This window comes from Taudactylus pleione, unplaced genomic scaffold, assembly GCF_031769625.1.
Source record: "Taudactylus pleione unplaced genomic scaffold, aTauple2 ptg000065l, whole genome shotgun sequence".
In the NCBI taxonomy this organism is placed as follows: domain Eukaryota; kingdom Metazoa; phylum Chordata; class Amphibia; order Anura; family Myobatrachidae; genus Taudactylus; species Taudactylus pleione.
This window is the reverse complement of record NW_028284467.1, coordinates 3556267-3575411: the sequence shown is the minus strand read 5'-3', so window position 1 is coordinate 3575411 and position 19145 is coordinate 3556267. Positions and strand designations below refer to the sequence as shown.

Genomic DNA, 19145 nt, shown 5'->3' with positions numbered 1-19145 from the left:
CATCGGGATTATGACAGGCGTCAGTATTTTATACGCCTGTCATAAATACCTAGTCGGCATTCCGGCATCGGGATTGTGACTGGCGGTCCCTTAACTACATCCCCTGTCACTTGCACACAATGGAAGCAGACATTATGTATACTGAAATAATCATTATTAGACCCAATAATAGAAGAATATTAATCAGGGAATATCTCAGTGATGTCACTGGTTCTGAACAAATTTCCGTGCTACATACTGATTTCCTCCACTGTGGGTAGGTGGCAGGTCCACTTTACGGCAAAATTTCCATCCTCTATTACAGAATATCCTTCTTAGTGCTTGTTATTTTTATTTACAGATCATCTAATACTCAGTTAGTATTTTATAGTGATCACCTATATGTTCCCTCATTATTACGAGGACGTGTTGGTCATTTTACACTTACTGGACTGAGACAAACTTTATTTACAGGGGTGTTTTAAAGGGGATGTAGACATTTTAGTTTTGTTAATTTATGTGCTGAAATTGAGCATAAGATCATTGATCTGAACTTTTCTGACATTTTCTGGTAAAGATAAATAAGCAAATTTTAAAGATGTGTCTATCCTATCTGCTTGTGAGCCTATCCTATCTGCTTATGAGCCCGAGATTTAAGGGACGTACCAATTCAGTGTCCTTCCTTCTGGCTCTTTCCTTCCCCAGTCACTATAATAAAACCTTTATGGCAGCAAAGATTACTGTTACATTATTTATTGTTGTTCCTATGCTCAAACTCCCTGCAAACATTCAACATTGCGGCAGAGAAGCTGATATTTCTACATTTTACAATGAGTAGGAAAACTAATATAATTGTTTGCACAATCTCATTGTGAATCTTAGGGAAACAATTTAATAAAAAAAAAAAACATTGAATGGACACCTTTTCTTATTTCTCATTTTAAATGATTATTTGTATCCTATTGTGTTCTTTATATAAATTCTGTCTAGTATGAGCAAATACAATCTCAATAGGAATAGTACATAAAGCCACCGGCAAGTGAGGACTTTTTACATAGGGAAAAACCGCTCCACCACCACAATTCTAGGCTATGGCTTTTATCTTCCTATATCTGCACTTTACAACTTATATATCCAGTACACCTAACAACTGAATTATTTGGAATTTGTTTTGGCACATATACTTTTGTACGACTGCACGTATATCACATTTCTTACATAGCCTGCACAATCCTTCATTTACCCATGTTAGACAGACTCCCTTCATATAAACCTAAGGGGGAGATTTATCAAATCTTGGTGAGAGATAAAGTGGAGAAGTTGCCCATAGCAACTAATCAGTTTCTAACTGTCATATTAAAGCATGTGCTAGAAAAGTAATAGATGCTAGGGGCAACTTCTCCACTTTATCTCTCTCCAACATTTGATAAATCTCCCCCTATGTGTATAAGCAGTGGAAGAACTACTTTAGCATCTATTCTAAATGACCCCCAGAGACACTTTCACAATTGTGCATTGAAGATAAAAAAATTCAGACATTTAAATACAAAACCTATAACTTTCTAGCAGTATAAATTATGATCATGTTGTGTCTCTAATTTCCGCTGTCTAAAATGAAACAATGGTGATTATTATTCAAGTGTTCAGATTCCATCCGATTCTTCTCTGTAAATGTGGTCAGTGCCTGGTATGTGTGTGCGCTGTGGATCTGGGAGCTTATCATAGCTGCACCTCATTCCCCGGAGCTTCAGTAGGATGCAGCTCTGAGTAGCTTTTCCTCTGGCTGGGCTGGTCCCCCCATACCATCTCACCATTTTCAGAAAGAGCTGTAGTGTCCCTATGACAGTAGGAGTAGCGATGGTTCATGTGCTGAGAGAAGGAGCCAGAGTGGGAGAATCTCTTGCCGCACTTGTCACAGCGATATGGCTTTTCTCCTGAGTGTAGGCGAACGTGCTCAATGAGGTGATGTTTGTGCTTGAAGGCCTTATTGCAGACGTCACACTGATGGGGTCTATTTCCTGTATAAAACACATGCACATAGATTGTTGAATATAACAAAATCAAATAAACATTCTTGAAATGATGGAGTTGCACAGCAGATATATTTAGATCTGCACTGTACAAATATTTTATCTGTAGACCCGTTTCCCAAAAAGTTCCAAACCAAAAAGAAAAAACTGTAATAATTGTTGTTGCTGGGTGGAAATATAGAACACACAGACATGATGACCCAGTCCCTCTTCCTTCAATCACTCTGAGGAACATTGCTGTCCAAGACCGTGCTGCTTTCATTTATTCATAAGAACTGCAGTTGAGGTTACCACCAGGGCTGTACCTAAGGGTGTGCGAGCAGTGACGCCCTACAGTGGGCCTGATTCAGACCCGGTCGCAAGCGCTGAGCGCTCGCAACCAGGTCGATGGTGGCCCACAGCGCATGCACACGACGGAGCTGGGTCCGGGGAGCGCATGCGCGAGACCTGGCTAGCGATGGGCAATCCGTCGCTACGGGTCTCGCACCAAAGGGGGCGAGCTGTCGATGTTGAGTGACAGCTCGCCCCATTTGGTGGGCGGGCCTGGGGGGTGGCTGCCCAAACGGAGGCGAGGGAACGCTTGCCGTTTGGGGGCGGCCCCACTGACATCACGAGTGAAGTCAGTGGAGAGCTTCCGGCTCTGTAATACTGTTTACCACAAGGGTCTCGTCGCAAGCCCGATGGTCGCGATGGTCTTGACCATCGCGACCATCATCATGGCCGTTCGCTATAGCTGTGGGTGGTCACCCACTGCTATGCGAGCGGCCAGGAGGCCGCTCAAAAAAAACCAAAACGCCCTGATTCAGAGCGAGCGCTCTGTCAGAGCGTCCGGCTCTGAATCAGGCCCAGTGGGCAGGGCTCTGGTTGGGCACCATGGCCCTTGCTTCTGGCTAGTATAACTACGTTGTTAGAAAGAAAAATTATCTTGGAACTAGGAATAAAACTAAGACCAATTTTATAAGTCACACCTGACAGTGTTCAATATAGACAGGCCAGGATCTGAGGATAAGCCTGGGGTGGGAGTATGGCAGTAGCATCAAATTTATCCTTATACCATTATATTATCACATCTTTTTTATCTTATATATGTCTGCCAGCATAATAAGAAGTAATGAATAATTGTATAAATAGTGATTTGATTTATTTTATACATATGGTATATGTACATATTATACATTGTTTTATACATATGGTATATGGGATGTAGCAGAGGTTCTGGCCATGATTAGATTTATATTATACATATGGTATATGTACATATTATACATGGTTTTATACATATGGTATATGGTATATGTAGCAGAGGTTCGGTGCCATGTAACCCTGTTCCCTGGAGAAGGGGATGACATAATTTATTATAAATCACCTCTGCTACTGTCCCTAAACCCAGCATGAGTCTCAATGGTGGCCATTCAAAAGATAAGCATTTACCCATCCATACAGCGTTTGCTGGAGAGACTATAGTCATGCGATGTACTGTAATGTCCAACAATGATCATCATCATTTATGTAGAAGGTGCCACAAGACTTAGCAACATTGGTATAACAGGTCATGCAAACAAAACATATCTTATACAGAAACAAAACATGGACATGAGCTTGATGAAGAAGATGGAGACATCAGACAGAGAGGGAATTGGTATGTAATACTGGCTGTCGGGATGCCTCCTGTCAAAATACCGACAGCGGCACCCCGATGGTTGGTATCCCAACAGGGGTCGGGTAAGTACCCTCCCCCCTATTCACCCTAACCTTAACCCTCTCTTCTAATAGCCTAACCCTAACCCTCCCCACCCCACGCCCTAACCCTCTCCGTTAGTGCCTAAACCTAAGTCTCCCCCATTCATGCCTAAACCTAACCCTCCCCCCCTTAGTGACTAACCCTACCCCCCCCAGTGGTGCCTAACCCCCCCCAAACCTAACCACGCTACGCTGCCTAAACCTAACACTCCTACCCCCCCCCCCTGCTGCTAACAGCTCAGGGCACCCCGGACTTACCTCGTTCGGGCTGGCGTCCTGCTGGATTCCGGCGTTGGGATTAAGTTATGTATTTTGATGCCTATCTTAACTCCCGTGTTGGACTTTCAGCGTCAGAATTCAGACCGGCTGTATGCCATCCGCTGGTCTGATTACATCCCGACAGGGAGCTTACAATCTAGAGAGAGTGGGTAAAAGCTGAGACAAAAGGAGCTATACGAACAGGATAGTAGAGTGCAGAGGGATTGGTGTCAGGTGGGTTATGAAGAAGAGGTGTTTTTTTTAAAGAGTTCTTGAAAGATTGAAGGTTGGGGGAGCATCTGGTCATGTGTCAGATGGAGTAGTGAGTAACTAAAGATTGGAGCAGCACAGGAGACGTCTTTGAGGTGGGAGTGAAATGTGATAATCAAATTTAGAGTACTTGCAGGTTTAATGTATACTGCGGAATTAGTGTGTGAGGTTTAATTTTGTGCATAGGGGTGATTTCCCCTTTGCACTGATGATGCCTATTACACAAAATTGGTACAGTACCAGCTAAACCTGGCAAGGCAAATACAAACTATATAGCATAAGCTGTGGCTCTATCACTGGCTTTCAGATGCTGTTCTGATTCTTACATAGCCAGTGGTATAAGCTTGTTTACAACTGCATCCCATTTAATAAATGTACCGGCAACTCATCAGCCCTGATTAGCTTCATAAAATCTAGCAAATGTGTCTGGAAAGCCCTGAATGTGTCTGGAAAGCTGCACCTTCCCACTAAGGACCGGATTCAATTAGAGGCGAAAAAGTGCCGCTTGGAGAAAAGTTTCCACAGATTCGGACTTTCCTTCTGTTTTCAAAGTATCTTCATAATCAATTCCAGGATGATTTTGCCTAAGCAGAAACTCAATGCAATGTAATAGGCGGAAAATTATCTCCTATGAATAGCAGGTGAAAAAAAGTGCAAAATCATTATTTTGGGGTGCAAACGTGGGGAAATGACTCAGACCCCTTAGGACAGCCCCCCAAAGGACAAATCAACAAAAAAATTACCTCAGAACACCCCAAAAAAGTACTTTTGTTTTGGGGGTGTAAAAGTAAAAGTGGGGGGACAAGCATAAAAACTAGTGAAATAGACTTCTTGGAGGTCTGCAAGGATGGGTCAGATGATTTTGGGATTGCAGGTGCATGACGCAGGTGTGTTTTTGAAGTTTTTTAAAAGTTCACTTTAGAGACATAAAAATATGCTAGCACCCATTTTCAAGTACCACTTTTGCAAAGACACTAATAAGAAACAATTTACACAACTTAATTACCCCAAGCACTTTTATTAGGACTATTAGTACACATCTACATTGATTCCCTATGTAAGTGCATCTTTTTGGGGGTACAGACTGATTTCCCCAATTCTGACAGTACTTTCCGCCTGTTCTGCATTCGCCGCTTTCCGTTTTCACCTGTTTAGGAATTGAATATGGAGAAAAGCGGGGACGCGCATGGAAAGGTCCTGCCCCTGAAACAGGCGAAGGAGGCGGAAAGTCGGACAGGCAAAACTTTTTAGACTTTTTGCCTCTAATTGAATACGGGCCTAAGCTTCCCTTCCTCCTTTTCTCGCAGCAGCCCCCTATTCCCCTGACATAACCAGGGTCACATATTATATGGAACCTCACGTTTTTCTAACTGCCATTTTTTAAGTTTAGCTTTGTGGATAAAAACGGTGTGAATGAAAACAGTATTACCTGTATGCTCATATTTGTGCCGTAAAAGAGAGCTACTTTTCTGGAAGTTTTTATTGCACTGGTCACAGACATATAATCCATTTTCTGACTTCTTTGACTTTTTACGGGGAGAATTGGTGAGTTCTTTCTCATCTTCTGGAATATTCTTGAAAATAACAAAAATGGTGGGTTACTATTGGGTTACTAATCACACCTGAGTGCATGTATGCCAAATAACGTAGTTGTGTAGCTATGTGTGCTTTCTGTTTCTGGAAAGGATTATATGGAAGATGATCTGGCTGTACAGGTAATAAGATAAGCTGACTAGAGGATGCTACTATGGGGCCTATTTATCAGAAGATATTTGTGGGATATGCCTCTGATATAATCCCCTATTTTCATTAGCAAAAGTAGATCACATAGGTTACTATGGGGGCTGCTTAATTGACATATTTACTAAGCTTCAGAATGTGAAGCATTCCAGAGCTTTTCCCCAGTAGCTAATGCTATCAGCGTTGTGGCCTATGACCTACACTTTGCAATAATTTAACTTGACAGGGATCCATATGACAAAGGCTGCTCACACATGTGTAATGTGATGAGCATGCATGTGGCTGGGTCTAAAACTGAAAGTTACGTAACTGCATTAGTGGTCCATGGATGTAAATTTTGTTACATTTGGGCAATCTTTAATCCTTAGGAGCCTATTCATTATGTTCATTATCGGGGGACGGGTGACACAGGATAATTAAGTATCTAATTCGCTGTGAGCACCGGAGCAATTCAACATTGCTCCGGTGCTGAGTCAGCTGATCTGAAGAATCCTTAACAACCGCCGTGTCTGACTCGGCAGTGCTACTGCGCATGCGTGAACTTCCTGCGGAAGGAACCGATCAGTGGCAGACGGATATGAATTTTAGATTTTTGGAGTTTGACAAATTTAGGTCTCGACTGAAAGGTAACCAGGATATATCAGTAATATCTCCTGCATTACCTTTATAATGAATGACCAAGATATTTAATTTCTACAAAAGTAGGTGAAAATGTTAATTTTCACCTGCTTTTGTAGAAATTAAGTGATGATGATGAATGGACCCCTTGAGAAGATTCTTTATGCATACGTTTTGCATGGCCAATAATGGATTACTGGTCTTAGCTCCTTTCAGGATGTGTAAATAAATCAAGTATTTTGATGCCTCAACCAATCTCAGAACCAGAGAAAGATTATGGCAATCAGATGCCAATTTCCTATATCTGCTTTAACCTGGATGTAGGAGCATTTTGGCTTGAAACCAGAATGGGAACCAGGGCTGGCTCAGTGCACTGGGCTGGAGAAGTGCTGCCACCTCCATTTGCCGGGCACCCACTGACATTGTTTTGCCAGCGGGCACCCGTCAGCTCCTTCCCTGCAGCGGCAGCCGGAGGTTTGAGCTCACTCCTGAGCTCCGCTTTTCGGCTCCTGCAGTGGGTGAAAAGAGAGACGTCATAACGTCTCTCCCATAGTGCTGAGCGTGAGGAGCAGTCGGACGGTGTCGGACACAGTAGCAGGGTTTCAGGTAGGTATAGTGTTCTGTGTGTGTCATTTTGTACAAGGGGCACTACTAGTGTGGGCATCGCAAAAGGGGCACTGCTAATGTAGGAACTGCATAAGTGGGCATTGCATAAGGGGCACTACTACTGTGGGCATTCAATAAGGGGCACTACTATAGTGGGGATTTCATAAGGGGCACTACTACAGAAGGAATTACTACAGTGGATATTGTGTAAGGGGCACTACTACTGTGGGCATTATGTGTATAAGGGGCACTACTACTGTGGGCATTGTTTATAAGGGGCACTACTGTGGGCATTGGGTATACGGGGCACTACTGTGTGTCGTAACATGAATAAGAGACACTATATGTGGTGTAATGTGAATAAGATTGTGATACTGTGTGGCAAAATTTAAATTGGGGATACTATTGTGTGCCCACGCCCATTCCTTGTGAGACCATACCCCTTTCTGCAGCGGTCCCTTTATAGAAAAATTGGAGGGCACAAATTTATAGTTTGCAGAGTACACCTTATTACCGGCCCTGATGGGAACATTTCTAAAGTTCAGGTATACTGCAGTATACCATGTACAAAAATACAGTAATAGCTTTAAATAAATTACATCAGTTTTATCAACACGCATCATAATTACACATAAACATAGAGTACCGCCCCTTATATAGGAGAAACAGATCGTATAGTCATCTAGTAATACTGAATTGCAACTCCTAAAAATACATATAATAACCTTCTACTGTGTTTGGTAAAAGATCCAGAATAAACACAGAATTTTTTAAGCTGCAAAATGGCTGATCTGCACCAGCTAAGTCACGGAACATCCATACATTACATGACATTTTACATGCAGGGGCAAACGCAGGATTGCTTCAAATCCCTGCATAGAGAATCCTATTTAACAGGTATCACAGTGGTCATTTCCTGTTCTGCTCTATGCACTGACAGAGTGTAGTATACACTCTCCTGGGCTAATACGACAATTATGTAGTAAAACTAGAGATAACATCATAGGACCCGGTGACAGATCCATTTTAATATAGGAATCCAGATTTAACTTTCAAATTGATTTTAAACTATTTTAAATATATACTTATTTATTTTAAAATCCTGTTTTTGATCAAGGATCTCATATTTGACTGTGTTTCTATGGCAGTCTTCCCTATGAATGAAATGTTTAAATATAAAAGCAGGATCTGTAGGGTGCAGACATGGGTAGAGGAGTTAGGGGAAGAGTAATGCAGGTAGCAGGTATGATGGAAAACACCTGAGTAAAGGGTTGTCTGTGTTCTGCAAAACAAATGGCCCACAGATTGCCTTCGCTATGGCAGCGTGTGGCCCACTGAGGAAAGGGAGGGCCCGCCGCAGCCTGTTAGAAGGCAGAACCGTGTACTGAAGTGTTCCTGCATTTACAACAGTGAAAGAAGGGGGACCATTCCTGATAAGATATGGTGATTCTAGCAATGGTGGGTTTCTGGGCAACTAGAACCCCACCAAAGTGTGCCCATGACATGAAAAATTATCAAAAAGTTTATTCTTGTCCTAGTCAAATGCAAAGCTCAGTGCATGGTATTGGCACATTTTCCCTTGTGAACCATATAATTACTTGCATCATGTATGGAGAAAAAATATACGAGCAAAAGAAAAGTTAAACAGCACAAACTACTGACTTACCATCGGTCTACAGTCTTCGCTTTGTCTTGGTATATTTGTTGGCTTGTTTCCATAAATGCAGTTTATACAGGGGCAACATTGGAGGCCACTAAAACTATGGTTCATATGCAGAAGTGGATAGCGACTCTGCAAGAAGCTTTGTAACACATCAGGCAAGAAGCATGACAAATTGAGGGACTCAATCTGTGGGTCAGTATAGTTTAACATTGGGAGTGACTCTGGCCGGAGACTTGTAAATGTGTAAGTTACGTCTTTCAGGGGTTCTTCACTTAAAGTTGTCTTCACTTGTGAAATGCTACTGATTTTTGGAACAGACAAGTCCAATGGCTCAAGTTGTGGCTCTTGTAGGACAGTGAAAGTTGGTGTGTGAAGAAATAATTTGGCATTTGACTTGATTTGTTCTTCTAAATCGCAATGCTCAGGTGAAAAGCAGCACTCTGGGGCTTCAAGCCTGTAGTCAGAGCCTTCTAACTTTGTTATATACTTCTTAGACATCTCTTTATGGTATGGGACTGAAGTCATTGTGTTGCCCCTTGTCACAACACTTTGATAGTGCTGATTAAGGAGCAATGTTTCTGGGTGGCACCTTCTGGACTGAGAGGCATCGGTACGCTGGTGTTCAACTCCTTGTTTCTTTAGAGACGCCCATTCTATCTGTCTGAGTTCACCTTCTGGCCATCCACTGGTACCAATCTGAAGGCGAAGGAAATTGTTCCACCAATCACTGCTAAAATGGTAAAGAGCTGGAGGATCTTTCAAAAATGGACTAAGAGCCATGTCAGCAGATATGTTCTCAGCTGATCTAGGGGGCACATTAAAATCATGACTACAACGAGCAACATGTGGCACTGTGAAAGATTCAGCTACTGGACTGTATATTAGCCAATCTTTGCTGAGGGGATCAAGTTTGACTGGATCACCATATTTTTCTCTGTAGCCGCTTCCTCCTGCGAAAGAGCAGGAATGCACAAATGAGGCGTCTTTAGAGGGAAAGCATTTTCTGTTGTTTAGGTGAGAGCTGTATGATCCTGAGTGGGAGAATCTTCTTTTGCACTTGGAACATTCGTATGGTTTCTCACCTGCATAGACGGAAGGCATAAATTAATCATATACTGTAATTCTGACTTGCGTGTGCTCATTGTGCTTAGGCATAGTTTGGTTCACTTGTTTATGTAAAAAATAAATAATGGATGCGTTTTATGTGATGCTGTTCTAGAAATGTAAAATAAACCAATGTTAAATTGGTTTTACCATATACGGCTGAGTTGGAGAGATTGGATGCAAAGAGCATGTTTTGGCATACAGCACAGGGCTGGCTCCATGGGTCGGAGCACCCTGTGCCGGCTCTCTAAAGTGCGCCCTAACATTGCGCGTGGCTTCGCCACCGCGCGCGCCCAAAAATGGTGCGTGGTCTAATTACCATAGACCATGCCCCTACGTGATGCTATTTGGAGGTGTGCCCACGTTGCACGCCTACAAATAACATCAGGCTGGGGGGAGCCTAACTAGCTGGGCTTTCCCCAGCCCTCTCCCATCACTGAATGGATGCCATTCGCATGCGCGCAGCATCCATTCAGACTCCGGGGTCCGGGAACCGCCACACAGCTGCGGTGGTGGGGGTCCCCAACCTCCCGATTTGACCACCCGCGGGCCCCCTCGGCCCACGGGAGGAACAGCGGGATGTTGGGGAGGGGTACGCCCTCTATGGGTGACGCCCCTGTTCGACCGCACTGGTCGAACACCTCTAGAGCTGGCCCTGATACAGCGTATGCGCAGATGCGAATTTATGTAATTTTGCTTATCTCCATCTGGGTCAGTTGGAACTTTGCTGGATCTGTCTTTCTGTGAAAGTGGCATGTTGGATCATGAACTGGGTGGTCTCAATGTGATCGTGGGCGTGTAGCTTGGGTTCCATGCTATTTTGAGTCTTGCCTGTTTCAGACGGATCTCTTGCACCTAACATGAGGCTGATGCATGTGTGTATATACTAATGATGACAGTTGCAGCTGTGGATGTAAAAACAGAGAGCGAAGTGGCCCCCCGCTTCAAGCTGCACAAATCCTTGCATTAGCCATAAGGAAACTAGCATTAGTATAACATTGTAACAGGCTTCTGTGGCAGCCACTTTGAGTCTGACTAACAATCAGCCTCATAATGCCCAAAATGCACCAAACATGCAGGTAAACTGAATAGGATATAAATTACATGGAAAAGATACTCAAACTCTTTAGTGGGACACCCATAGGATTAGCTATATGTGTGCAACACAGCAGCTCCTTGCAGAATCAGGTTTTGAATCTCTTTGAAAACAATGATGCATCATTCTCAACAAAGCAGATCTTTTAGGTGTTACTATATTTTATTTTTCCTCTAAAGATAGTTTGCTAAATTCCATTATTAAGTTAAATATCTCTTTTTTTCTTACAGTATGAATGACTAGAAGGTATTTGTGTATGTATTGTTTGGCACTTGCAGATGCTGCGAAAATTGTGCCAATTTTAGGTTTGTAGCGTGAATTCCAGGAGTCGCCATGAAGAATTCTGGGTCCCAAGTACTTAAGGGAGTGTGATCACACCCTGCAGAGCACATTGGGCCCCAATGGAGGTGCTAAGGTGCTGTAATGTGGCAATGAGATGCTGGAGGGAGAGAGATGCATGCCCACGCATTATTGGGGTCATATCTGTGCCTTCTTGGCTGTAAATCCCCCATCCCTCATGTGCCTGTTGTGAATCCAGCAGAATGACAAGTAAAATCATATACTTGTTCTATTATCTTGCTAGTCATTTTGCATGCATGAGAGTTTTGGGGGGAGGGGTTGTCTAACATTTTGTTAAATTGTCATGGTGTGTTATGATAAATATAACAAACTATTTGTACCTTAACAGCTTCTGTATTGATTTGAGGTAGTTGGGTGTAAAATAATGATGGCACTAGGGCTGGCTAGAACATACATCAGACCTAGTCAGACTTTGAGTATTGTTGTATATTTGTGAAGGGGAAATGATCTATAATTGACTGTTTCTGATCATCGCTAATCTTCCACCCCAAACAATAATTCTCCATTTGGCTCCTCTCTATTTCATTTTGGCCATGCTCCATCTTTGGACACAGAAGTAATGGAGTCTTGATTGAAATTTGTGACACTGCTTCTTATTGTTTGTACGGTACACTAATAATTTACAGTGATGACAGTTGTTAGGTTATAGATGTCATACCAGAGCCGTAACTAGACTTTTTGGTACTCTGGGCCAGAAAGAGCATTCCCCCCACACCTCATGTTTTTCAAATAGGGACATAAGATGCGAACCCAAAATTTCCACAATTTCTGATAGCAGAAATTGTGGGTCAGATAGCTCCATGTATAAGGTGTCTGACTGCCATGTGAGAGGTGATGGGTTTGAGTCCCGGGTATGACAGTATTTTGAAATGTGTATAAATAAAAGAGGATGTGACTGAAGGTGCTTGGGGAGGTGGCCAGGTGGAGTGGGAGTCAGCCAGGAAGGAGAAAGGGGTGGCCAGGAAATGCGGGGGATAAAAGTAGAGGAAGCTACAAGTGAGAAAATTGAAAGACCCGAACACGCCCCCTGGCCTGAGGTGCCCTGTGCCATGGCACATGTCGCACCACCCTAGTTACAGCACTGTGTCATACATAACATTATGCCTTTCCAGAGCACAATATTTACTTACCACTGTGTATGCGAATGTGCTCTTTCAAATGATGTTTAAACTTAAAAGCTTTTCCACACTCCACACACTTAAATTTTCTGTTTTCCGTTGTGTTCTTAACTGTTGTCTAAAACAGAGATCAGTCCCAAGTTAAAATTGTCACCAGTACAAATGTAGTTATTTTGATATCTACATATTATTAGCACATCTTGCTCCTTATACACAGTATGTGTGTTAGTCATATTTGAATCCACTAAAGAGTTTCATGACACATCTCCCAACTGTCCCAATTTCAGCGGGACAGTCACCATTTAAGGTCTGTGTTGTGTCCTACTGTCCCGATCAGCATTGCATTGTCCAGATCACCGCGGGTTTGGCATATATGTTTGTCCACTGCTGCAACAGTGATTGGGTGTCATATGCACTTCTCACTTGTTTTTGCGGCAGTTAAAGACTTACAGGAGGGGGACTGGTACTAGACAAGGGCTGATATACAGCAAGAGATTCCTTTGTGGGGCACTCTTTTAATGACAGATGTGCGATTAATGAAATAAGTTGAAATATAACATTTAATTAATTATTTTTTAAAAGATTGGGGTATAGAGACTTTGATTTAACAAATATGACAGTCACCCCTCAATAAACATAAATATACATATATATTATAACAATGGGTCACTTTTACCACTGACATGCAATGATTGCTAGTTTCTATGAACTAATTTGATCCTCCTATCCTGTGCGGGATATTACTATTTTTTTTAGCAAACTAGACCAGGGACCGTCTGGCAAGTATGCCTTTGCAAGTTCTTATTTGGAATCTAGACCTGGGGAGTACTTCAATGTTTTAAAATCTATGCAGCTAATACACAGCATGTGCGTTTCATCTAAAGGCAATGTGTGGCATCATTACGACAAAGCTTTTAGAAAAAAACAAGAAGGGCAGTTGATCTTTAAATTTGGTTTTAAAGATGTAGAGGTATGGCTGGAAGTAACACAACATGCTAGGCCTCCTTTACACTCTGGCACGGATAAAAAGCAGCCTTTTCCTGCTCGTCCCGGATTCCCCAATGCCGGGAAGGGGAAATGCTACGCGTTTAACAATGCCCAGTGCAATAGAGGGTTAGACTCTAGATACAGGCACATATGCATGCTTTGTGGGGGAAGTCATCCCGCAAAAGAGTGTAACCATTACAGCAGTTCATCAATGGGCCATGGGTAACAGAGAGGAGGTGCTAAATAAGGCTCATTCTCCGGTTAATTTGCATGTTATTAAAGGTTGGGTAGACCGTTATCCTCTTAAGGAGGAAGCAATCTTTTTTTGTTAAATGGTTTCTGTGATGGTTTTTGTTTGCCTTTAGCTCATGAAGTTTATGTTGTGGCGAAGCAGAATTTAAAGTCAACGAGGGAGTTGCCTGAGGTAGTTAGGTCAAAAATGATGGGTGAAGTAAGTTTAGGCCACATGTGCAGCCCATTTTCTTCACCGCCACTACAGAGTTTGTGTGTTTCTCCTTTAGGTGTAGTACTGTGGAAGGCTGTGCTGGGATCACGTGTTTGATCCCAGCATCAGCTGAGGTGCAGGGGCAGGCAGAGGGGATGTGTCCTCTGCGGGACACATCCGTTGCCGGCGCTGGGACAGTAATGTCCCTAGCGTCAGTGCAGATACCGCCGCGGGCACCTGGTGAAGGGACCGCCTGGTCCCTTTCACCAGTGCCAGCGGTACTTTGGCGCCGGGAGAAGCTTGGCTCCGGGCGCAAACTCAGCGGAGCTTGGCGCCCGGCAGCCAAGAAGTGGCGGGTAGCCGGCGCTGGGACAGAGTACCTGCTCCCAGCGCCGGTCAGGCGTTGGGCGCGGCAGTCAGTGCGGCGGGCATTTGGCTCTGGCCGCGAGCCAAACCTGGCTCGCGAGCCAGCAGCCAATCAGAGGCGGACGCGACGAGCCAATCGCGGCTCGACGCGTCATAGCCCCGCCCAATCGTGCCGTCTTGTATTAGACGGCGCCGAGCGGGAAAAGTTACTTCGGCGGCGGAGAGGGAGGAGAGAAGACCTCCCGAAGAGCGGAAGATCGGCGCGGCAACAGGGGCGGAGTCCGCGGAAGAGGCCAGAAGACGCCGCTGTCAAGAAAGAAGACAGGCGGCGCCGGCTGGAAGAAAGGAAGAAGAGGCGGCGCCGCTGGCCAGGACGGGCCAGCGGCCGAAGAATGCGGCTGAGGACCGGAGAGGACTGCGGGGGAGGGAAGTAAAAGAGCGTCACGAAGTTCCCCCCCGCAGCCTCTTCCAACGTAGCAGGTAGGCCCTCCGTGAGGCCCACCATATACCCCCCTCCCTAGACTGCCAGGGTTGTCGGGCGCTAGGCCGAGCATTGTCGGGCATTGTGGAGCATTGTCGGGCACTAGGCCCGTGGGCAATTAGTCGGGCACAAGGCCCGGGGCACAGTAGCGGGCATTAGGCCCCATAAAAGGATCCCCTCTTAATCAGGTATAAGTGGCCTGGGTACTAGGCCCAGGTCACTACTCAATAAAGTAGGCGGGCACCAGGCCCGTGGCCATAAATCAGGCATAGGCCTGTACCCATACAGGAGGGCACTAGGCCCTATATATGAGCCCCACCGATAGGCAGGCAAATAGGCCTGAGCCCCATAATAAGTGGTCTGGGCATTAGGCCCAGACCACTACCAGAGCCCACCGTTTGGCAGGCACCTAGGCCTGAGCCGCAGGTAAGACCCTGGGCGTTAGGCCCAGGGCCCTGAGCCCATTAGCTGCAGCGCTAAATGAGAGGCGGATGAGAGGTGTGAGCAGTGGTGGAGAGCTGTACGGCTTCCACCCATGAGGTAGTGGTTTCCCCAGTCACCGAGAAGAGGAGCTGGCCAGCTCCGGATAGGTAGGTAGCAGACATTTAAAGAGACAGTACTGTGTTTGACTCTTGTATATTTAGTCTGTGATTGGTGTTCCGTGCAGGGCAAATGTTTAGTTGTAGTTATATCTGTCGCACTACACACACCATAGGTTGAGGGTGATGCCGTTTTAGTATGTGTAGTTGCTTGACATAGGTTTAGGCCCTGCACGGCTGTGTTGTGTATCTCCTTACAGGGACCTGTAGGTGAGTGAGCGGACGAAGAGCAAGTGTGGACACGGTGAGGAATATCTGTGTGTACTGTCTCTCTTTGTTTGTTTGTCACTATCTATCTCTCCTTCCTTCTGGTCGGACGGTGAACCTTGCAACCCGGTGCAAGGACGGATCTTCACCTGGAGCGTGAGTATCGATAGGTGAAAATTCGGCATCTGAGGACAAAAGTGCCAATGATGATCTTCACTTAAAACCTGAATTTATTCCCCGGTTCGGTAGGGCGCGTTGGTCGACATGAGGAAGGACGGTACTCATCTCGTCTCCTTCCCCCTAGGTCCGTGTTCTATTTGGAGGTTCCAGGACCGTCTGCTCAACACACGGCCTGAAGGTGAGAGGGTGCGACGCAAGGTAAGTAACAGACGTACACCTGCATGGCAACAGGCATTGCACCGCACCCACCCCTCACAGTACCAAAGAAGTATCTGGGTAAATTTAGGTTAATACAACATTTATCTTAATCGGAGGGGGGCTAGGTGAACGATTCCTTAGATCCTTTGGATTGCCAGGTTGTTTACCAGTCTTTTGAGCAGGCTTTGGGTATAGTACAGGACTTCGGGAGGGGAGCTTTATTGGCCAAGGTGGATATTGAATCGGCCTTTAGGCTGCTGCCTCTTCATCCTGAGTCTTTAAGTATATGGGTTTTCAAGTTGAGGGCCTTTATTTTGTGGACAAATGTCTATCTATGGGTTGCTCAATTTCCTGTTCCTTCTATGAATGTTTCAGTTCATTTTTACAGTGGTACATTCAGGCTGGTATGCGGCAATCAGGCATTGCGCATTACCTAGATGATTTTTTGTTGGTTGGGCCAGCTGATGTGCAATTTGTAAAGAATTGTTATTTTCTGTTCAAGCCCTTTTTTCCGTTATGGGTGTGCCAATTGCTAAAGAAGAGACTGAAGGACCCACAACTTGTTTATCTTATATGAAAGCTCTGTGGATCCACCAGTTGAATGTGACGGATCTATAATCTTGAACCCTCTTGGCTAGTATATTAGCCCTATCTGCCAATTGACAATCACCACATCTATCACTGAAAAGCCATTGAAAGCTTGGTCCCTTATGCTTTCCAGAGCTTATTAGAGAAATGGGCTTCCCTGAAGACCTCCTGTGGTCTTTACTGATTACTAAATCAGGTCTCTTTATGTTGGGGCTACTGGGCCCAATCAGATAGGTCATGGTGGTCATTACAACTCACAACTGTAACTTGTGTCCTAGTAGTCACAGGAGCATCCGCTAAACAGACCTAACATATTAGGAACATCAGGTAACTGATATAAGGTTATTTTGATGCTCATTGCTGGTGCTGCTTTGTTGCACTCTCTGTATTTTTATTCTGAGGCATTGAAATTGATACCTCATTAGGTTTATGTAGATTGCCTATGGTTTAAGTCCGTCGCTTGGAAGAGTTGAGTGGTATTTTTCTGTTGGCATAAAAGGTTACTGTAAAGCAAATGCAATCTTTGCTTGGGTTACTAAATTTTACTTGTAGAGTTATTCCGTGAGGGAAAGTGTGCTGTCGTTGGTTGGAAAGGGCTACATCTGGGGTGAGACAGCTGCATCATTTGATCCACGTTTCTAGGGACTTGAAAGAGGATTTATTCATTTGGAAGGAATTATTGAGCAAGTTTAATGGGATTAGGATCTGGTTGTCCCCGTCGGTAGTGATTCTGAGCTGCAATTGTTTATGGATGCTTCGGGTTACATAGGTTTTGGCGCCTTATTTGAGGGAGAATGTTGTGCGGAGGCATGGCCTGAGCAATGGAGGGTTCAGGGTTTGACTACCAACATGCTATTTTTGGAGCTTTTCCCGAACGTGGTGTCAGTTGAGCTTTAAGTGGTCAGATTTAGTAATCACAGGATTATTATCTGGTGTGATAATTTAGTTGTTGTGCATTCCATCAATAAACAGACGTCTGAGTCAGCGCCAGCGTTGCAGTTGTTGAGGCACTTACCTTTGCTATGTTTGTGGGAGAATACTGAATTTCAGGCTAGGCATGTTCCAGGCATTGATAATGAGAGAATGGATGCTTTATCTCGTTTTCAATGGGACAGGTTCAGGCTGCTGGTGCCTAATGCTAGTCTTGTAGGTTTAACCTTTCCTGTGCATGTATGGCAGATTATCAACTCGGCATTGAAAGGCTCTCACTGATGTCTTTGGCCCCTAGCACGCTGAAGGATTATTCAGCGACTTGGAGTGATTGGCAGGGCTTCTTTGCATCAGGAGAACAGGGAGGTAAGATGGTAGGTGATTGTATGTTAAATTATGTTTGCCAGTGTTATGAATCAGGGCACTCTAAGGACACAATGTCAACGGCTCTAGTGGGCATTTCCTTCTTTTCTTGACTGCATGGTTTAGTTGACCCAACCAGATAATTTTTACTCTTGAAAGTTCTTAAGGGTTGAGCTAAGGAGCAGGTAGGACAAGGTGACACCTGCAGGCCTATTGATTTGGAGCTCTTATATAATCTTATTATTGCTGTCTCTGGGTGGCGCTAGATGAGTATGAGGCTGTTCTTTGTAGTTTAGCTTTTTCTTTAGCATTTTTTGGTGCCTTTAGGATACTTGAGTTAGTGGCATCTAGCAAAACTTTGAAGTCATCTGGCTTATTATTTAATATCGTGATTGTTCAGAAAGATGTCGTCTTATGTAAAATTCACAAATCTAAAACTGATCAAGTAGCGAGGGGCAAGTGGATATAAATTAAGAGGAATTAAGAACATTTGTTCTGTGGCTTTGGCTGAATGTTTTGCTAAGGTGCGTCCGAAGGGAGGAGACCAGTGGCTGATTCATGCTAACTTGTCGTCTCTGTCAAGGTTTCAATTCAATAGCATTCTAAATAAGTGTTTGACAGCATTAGGTTTACCGTTAGAGCTCTATGGCACCCACTCCTTTAGAATTGGTGCGGCTACTAGCACAGCGGCAACAGGTTTTTCCATTGACGCAATAAAGCATTTAGGCTGTTGGAAGTCTTCAGCTTATAAGTGTTATTTGCATGGAGATAAGCCCCCTTCCTAGCTGCGCTCCTTTCATGTTTGTTGGCAAAACCTGGGGCCTTATGCCCCCCGCCGCCTTGGGGGTCTGAAGTTCTTTTCAGTTTTGCCCTCAAAGTGGTTTTATGTTTTTCACCTTCATTCTGGGTTGCCCGACTCACCTTGTTTCCCCTCCTTGGCTACAGTAGGTTTCCTTTAGGCAAGTTACTGTTTAATTTGAATTCAATATTAATTATGGTTTCAACACCTTTCATTTTCAGGCTCGGTGCGAAATTTGGATAGTATGGTGTGGTTTGTCAGCCATTCATATATCCATTGGGCAGGTGTTCATCCTTTAGCTTTAGCTTATGAAGCCCAGTTAAGTTTAAAGGTTAAGGAGGTTTGTTGGTTAGGCTTACGGGGTATGAGGTGGACAGGTTTGCTGGATACACTGTGGTCTTCTGAGGCTAAATTCGGTCT

General features: G+C 44.3%; 1 protein-coding gene across 1 annotated transcript in view; it reads right to left on the bottom strand.

Moving 5' to 3' along the window:
- Positions 1 to 1698: 1698 nt before the first annotated feature.
- LOC148534615 (zinc finger E-box-binding homeobox protein zag-1-like) overlaps positions 1699 to 19145 on the bottom strand; it is a 109747-nt gene continuing 92300 nt past the window's right edge. The window contains exons 4-7 of the mRNA XM_088466114.1: positions 12595 to 12700; positions 8908 to 9986; positions 5707 to 5851; positions 1699 to 1997 (exon numbers count right to left, since the gene is read on the bottom strand). Of these exons, the coding sequence (XP_088322240.1) occupies positions 1699 to 1997; positions 5707 to 5851; positions 8908 to 9986; positions 12595 to 12700 (1629 nt within the window). The remainder of the gene's footprint in view (positions 1998 to 5706; positions 5852 to 8907; positions 9987 to 12594; positions 12701 to 19145) is intronic.